The 5,786-nt window shown below is 39.3% G+C and overlaps 1 protein-coding gene across 3 annotated transcripts; it reads right to left on the bottom strand.

The window, feature by feature from the left end:
- Positions 1–327: 327 nt before the first annotated feature.
- spaca6 (sperm acrosome associated 6) lies at positions 328–5,086 on the bottom strand. 3 transcript variants are annotated; one of them, XM_027286391.1, is made up of 9 exons: positions 4,839–5,086; positions 4,592–4,678; positions 4,297–4,378; positions 4,044–4,067; positions 3,869–3,969; positions 3,204–3,307; positions 1,704–1,860; positions 607–787; positions 328–445 (listed from the first exon to the last, which is right to left on the bottom strand). In XM_027286391.1, the coding sequence occupies exons 1-9, from the start codon at positions 5,050–5,052 to the stop codon at positions 367–369; spliced, it is 1,029 nt and encodes a 342-aa protein (XP_027142192.1). In that variant the 5' UTR covers positions 5,053–5,086; the 3' UTR covers positions 328–366. The 3 variants fall into 3 exon arrangements, with proteins under 3 accessions (XP_027142192.1, XP_027142193.1, XP_010745893.3); XM_027286392.1 differs by having other exon boundaries at positions 607–776; XM_010747591.3 differs by having other exon boundaries at positions 3,869–3,946; positions 4,307–4,378.
- Between the last annotated feature and the right edge of the window lie 700 nt (positions 5,087–5,786).

The following is a 5,786-nucleotide window of genomic DNA, read 5'->3' as shown; positions in this document are numbered from 1 at the left end:
CTGTTTAATCTACAGCACTGTATGATATTTTATAACTGCATCACATGTCTTTAAATATGCAATCTAACTATAGCTGTCAGATAAAAGTGGACTAAAAAGTACAACACTTTCCTCTGGAGTAAAGTACAAAGTGGCATACAGTTAAATTATATTCACATGAAGATCCTCAAAATTGTACTTATAGTGAGTGAACTCACTGGATTACTTAGCACACTGTTGACTGGGCACCACTGATAAAGACGTACATCCTGCCCTCCAGTGGTAGAAGGTGTCACACACAGTCTTTCTGTAAGCTATGACGTAACGCTCAGTAAAAAACACAGAGGATTGATGAAATGCTTTTATTGAACTACATGTATCCTCCTGTCAGAGTCCTAAATCTTCATCTTCATCTGATTGTTCAGCATGACTTGTTTGCTCTGGTAATGTTGACAAAAACATAGCCCTGCAAAGAAAAAGTGAGAGAGATGAGAATATATTACAATATAAGACTATACTAAAATACTATAATATAATATAGGGGGCATCTTCACAGGAAATGAGTGCATTTATAAGTGTCTTTGCTGTTTACATTTCATATTGTGAAAAATAATGGCCTTGTTTTACCCCAGGGAGAGGAATAGCAGCAGAAGCACAGCAGTTAAACAGGCGATGAGAAGCAGTGGTGAGGGGAGGAGGAGGGTGTGGGGAGGACCACCAGGCGCAGGGAGTAACCGGCCTCCTGGGAGCAGAGACAGGTCGAATATCTCCTGCAGCTCTGTGTGGCCTGCCACAACCTGGGGGGTCACTTAGAAAGAGAGAGACAGGGAGAGAGGAAAAGTACAGGGGAGGAACTCACGTTAAGGACATAAAGTAAAACTGAAGTAAAAGATAACTGTAAAAACATCAGTGTTTATTCAAAGAAGAAAGAAAGATCTGATTTGTCTTCTATACATTTCTGTGTAAATATATTAGAAAAAGAGAATTTTCAGTTAGGAAATACAGCAAAGACACATATTTACTCATATAAATACTGTATATGTGTACAGATTCATTTCATTCAACTCCACCATTTAACTTCATGTAGCACAGACATCTAGACCATTCTGTTTCCAAACAGTCAAGTTGATCTTATATAATAATCTGAAAATAAATAAATAAATAAAAAAATAAAAAAAACATAGCTGAGTGAACAGCACCAAGCGGAATATAAGCATCCATAAAAAAAATCTCTTGATTTGGTGCAAAGACTGAAGCTGTGCAGAGTGTGTAANTTTTATTTTACATTTCGTCCACATTTAAAGGTCCAGTGTGTATGATTTAGTGGCACCTAGTGGTGAATTTGTAGATTGCAACCAAATAATTTTTTTTATTTGGCTGCCAGATTTGCATTAAAAGCAAAGGGCCATATTGAAAACAAAACCAAGAAAAAACACAAGACGCCCCTTTCTAGAAACCAGTGTTTAGTTTGTCCGTTCTTGGCCACTGTAGAAACATTATGGTACAACATGGTGGACTGTAAATGAGGACCTGCTCTTTCTCTCAATATAGGGTTCATTCTAAGGTAATAGAAACAACAATTCTTATTTTCAGGTAAATTATACACACATCAAAACACATGATTTTTAAGCGTGAAGAATTTGTTTTGTGTCCCAGTACAAATCAGTCATCAGTATCAAACACAAGTTCTAGTCCTCTCTCCTATAAGTGGTGTATCTTGTTACCTGTGAGATAGTAGTACAGTCTGACAATGGAACGACTGTCTGAGTAGATCTCACACTGGTAGGTGCCCTGATGCTGCAGGCTGGTTGAGGGGATGGAATAGAGCATGTCCACTCCTGCAGTTACTTCTTTGAACTGATCCACCTGATCAGCTTTCACCTGTTCAGGAATAAATTCTTACAAATACTGTATGCAGGAGTCTGCTATGCTAATCTGCACAGATTTAATATGGCTAGAAAAAACGTTATGTTAAAGGAATAGTTTGCTTATTAACTCTCTTGTCAAAAGTTGGATGAGAAGAATGTTATGATTTATATGTTAAAGAAGTTAGCAGGTTGCAGCTAGTTAGCTCAGCCTAGCATAGAGACTCATTACAGGGAGTCCACTGAGTACTGTATTCTCTCTTGAGTTATCTGCTGTCTGGCAACAACAACATTACAGGAAACTATGGAAGAATTAGTTTTGCATGCAAACCTATCATAAAACCAGAAATTTACATTTTTAGACTTCAGTTTTTGTAATATTAAACCAATGAGACCTTGTTATGCAGTGTTGGGTGGTGATGGAATGATGGAGGGGAGGCCAGGGGACTCTACGGGAGTTCAGAGTTTGTGAAGTCCAAAAATTATTTATTGACACTTACAGGAAAACCTACAGGATGGTGAGGAGGGCAAAGGTAAAAAGGTCCAAAAGAAAAGGTAAGAGGCAGAAAAGTAAACAGGGCTGAACACTTGACAGACAACAAACCATGGAGCTCATAGTCTAAATACACAAGTGAATGTGGAATAACAAGACATAGGTAAAAAAAACAACAAAAAACAACTAATCAGGGTGGATCAAAACTGGCGGGAAACACAACACTGGCTGGAAGTGAAATTACAGACTCAGAGAATGGGATGAATTACAAAATAAAACAAGAAACACTAAACAAGAAACCCAAAACCATGACACTGCATCTATTTCTGTGCTACAATAGATTGTCTAGGACAGAGTGTGTGTGTAGGCCTGATGTTATTTTAGCACAATGGCTAGCTAGCTTGTTTACTAGAGTGCTTTTTTATGATACGTGAGCAACTGTAAAACTTTGCATTCTCTTGTTATGGTTTGACGTTACACAACACTGGCATGTTCACATAGAGGACATCTTGATAGAAATTTTCTACATTTGTAAGGAGCACTGAATTGACCCCGAACACACAACATGGCAACATTTACCTATGTACCTGTACTCACCCTGTAGCCAATAAATCTACACTAATGAATATATGGCAAGTCCTATGCAAACCTGTTACTAGTTACTACTTTTATTTTTATTTTTACCTTATGACAGAGCAAAGCTAGCTGTGGTCTTGCTCCTGCTTTATATTTAACAGACAGAGTGATATCAATTTTCTCATCAAACTCTTGGAAAGAAAGTCACAATGCATATTTCACAAAATGTTGAACCATCCGTTGAGAGGTACTACAGCGACCCTGAATGGTTCACCATAAACCAAGCATACCTTTTCTGCAAAGCTCCAGATCACCTCGACATCGCTTGGTAAATGGAATTGCACGTCGCACCACATTCTGCTCCTGCTGTTCTCTGTTACTTTAATTTCTTTAACTGAAATAAACATATAGCCACCCACACGCACACAGGCAGGCAGGCACACACACACACACACACACACACACACACACACACACACACACACACACACACACACACACACACACAGATAACATTCACAGGGGGGCAGCTCTTGCAGTCTGAGCCCTCCTTAATGATAATACTTAAGCCCAGTCTCAGAGGAGTGGAGTAAAAGTGATGATATGCTAAACAGTGGCTGTGCTGTACAGGGCTGATACGAATACCATCGTGTGTGGGAGTCAACTGTCACCTTGCATAAAGAAGCCAAGGACTTAAAGAGTACCTTGGGGGCTCTGTGCAAAAGATATAATGTGTGGAAATAAAACCTTGCCTCAGTCTCTTTTTCAAATCCTGACTTTGTGCTAAGAGCATTTCAAGGATCAAAAGTGAAGCATTTCAAGGATCAAGAGTGGATTTTTATGAAGGTGAAAATATAGTTATGTAAGGATGTGTCAAGTCTGGATTAGTACATTTGAAAACTACAGTGTAACAGTATCAGTAATCCATTATGTTGGACAGATTATGGATACTCACCTGGACAGTCGAGAGGGAATCCACAGGAGTCATAACTGCAGGTAATGCAGTTGTATATTTTGTCTGCAGTCTGATAACCTGATGGGTGCATGAAAGTAACACTGATACATGGAATAAGATTTTTTTTGTTTATAAAAGCAGAAATGATGACACTGAAGAGACAAAAAATACGAACCACATGGAGGGATACATCCAGTGGCTGTGAAAACAAAGATGAACTTAGATTAACAAATTTTAATATGATTAGATGACTTCAGTGCCAACAAGTACGAGTCAGTTCAACCTGACTGCTTCCTTTATTCTCCATTTGAAAGGCTGTAATAATGTAACTAGCTTATTACAGAGAGAGTACAGAGATCAGAGGGAGCTGTAATGACCTAATGTGGGCCGTACTACAGATGAAAAGATGAAGGAAAAGGGGTACAGACCATGTCTCACCTCTAGGCAGTTTGGAGGCAGCTGCGATGAAATTGTCTGCTGCTGTCTGCAACCTTTTCTCATAGACTGCGTCTGATGGATGGAAAGGAGTAGGAGGTGGAGGAGTAGGAGGAGGGGAAGATAGAAATATTTGGCTCAACACGTCCTGGTGAATTGTGTGCTTTAGGGCATCATTTTGAAATTTCTCATTTCTATCCCCTTTCCATTTCTGACCTTACTTTATAATTCTGATGCTCTAAAGACTCATTTACTTGTGTGTGTCTGTCAGAGCAGGTGTTTAGCTACCATTATTCAGCTTTCCGTCGAATTCTTCCACCATGGGCAGAATCTCTGCATTCAGAATCTCTTTCAGCTGTTTGTCATAGCCCTTACCTTGAAAATGGACACATATCACAAAAGTATAAACCAACTTCCTCACTGTGTGCACCTACACATGCTATCATCAATTGTTGTTTAGAGCTGAATTATTATTTGAATGCATTTTATAACATTTGCCTTGACGAAAAAAATTTAAAAAGATAATTTTCCTTACCCACTCTGCCAGCTTCAATGACTCTCTCATCGTTGTTGAATATACGGTCCAGATTCCTGTAGCAGCTATCAACATTTACAATGTTGTATTCAGTCAAAATGTGACCCATACACAGGCGACTAGTGTCCTGTGTATCAACAAAGCACTGATAGCAGCTTAGAGAGGTGCTGAACATCAGGCTAACACCCATGAGCCACAAAGCAGATGTGCACATTTTTCTTCAGCACAGGCATCAAACTCAAACAAAGGTTTATGTTTGAACTGTTTTTATTCAAATCCTGGTCTCACAGTGACTATAAATTCCTAGGTTCTTCTTGAATAAAATGTATTCAAGAAGAACGTTTGAATGTTTATGTGCATATCCCATATGAGATTAAAAGTGAGATTTTGAAATTATGCTTGGGTTTGATAGGAGAGCATCACAGACTACTCTCTACACTTCCCTCCATTCCTCCATTCTATTGTCTCTAGTCCCCATTTCCTGCTGCCTCAATGCACCAGTTTTACTGCAGAGCACAGAGATGGAGCGAGCCAAGGAGGGAGGCGGCGGCGGCGGTGGGGAGGAGAGGGGCAGATGAAGAGGGAGTTAAATGCTTATGTAGAGGGATAAAGTGGAAAGCGTGTCGGCAAGAAAACCCCAAGAGAAATATACACAGAATAAAAGTCTAACTGGTGGTGTGGAGATGGCGAGACAGAGAATGAAAGCCAAAACAAAACAAAAAGGAATAAAAGGGTCAACAAAATCAATAGAACAGTGAGTGAAGAGGAAGAGAAAGTGTATATTCTTGCTGGTGGAGTTTAGAAAATTCAAAAAAGAGCATTGAAAGAATGTTGAAAAAAAATGAAGTGAGGAGAAACAAAGAAGCAACGATGAGAGCAAAGAAGTAAGAGAGGACACAAGTGACAGAGAGAGGCAGAGAAAGAGGAAGAGGGAGTGGGACTACAAAT

Source organism: Larimichthys crocea, chromosome XIII, assembly GCF_000972845.2.
Source record: "Larimichthys crocea isolate SSNF chromosome XIII, L_crocea_2.0, whole genome shotgun sequence".
In the NCBI taxonomy this organism is placed as follows: Eukaryota; Metazoa; Chordata; class Actinopteri; family Sciaenidae; genus Larimichthys; species Larimichthys crocea.
This window is presented reverse-complemented; position numbering and strand designations above follow the sequence as displayed.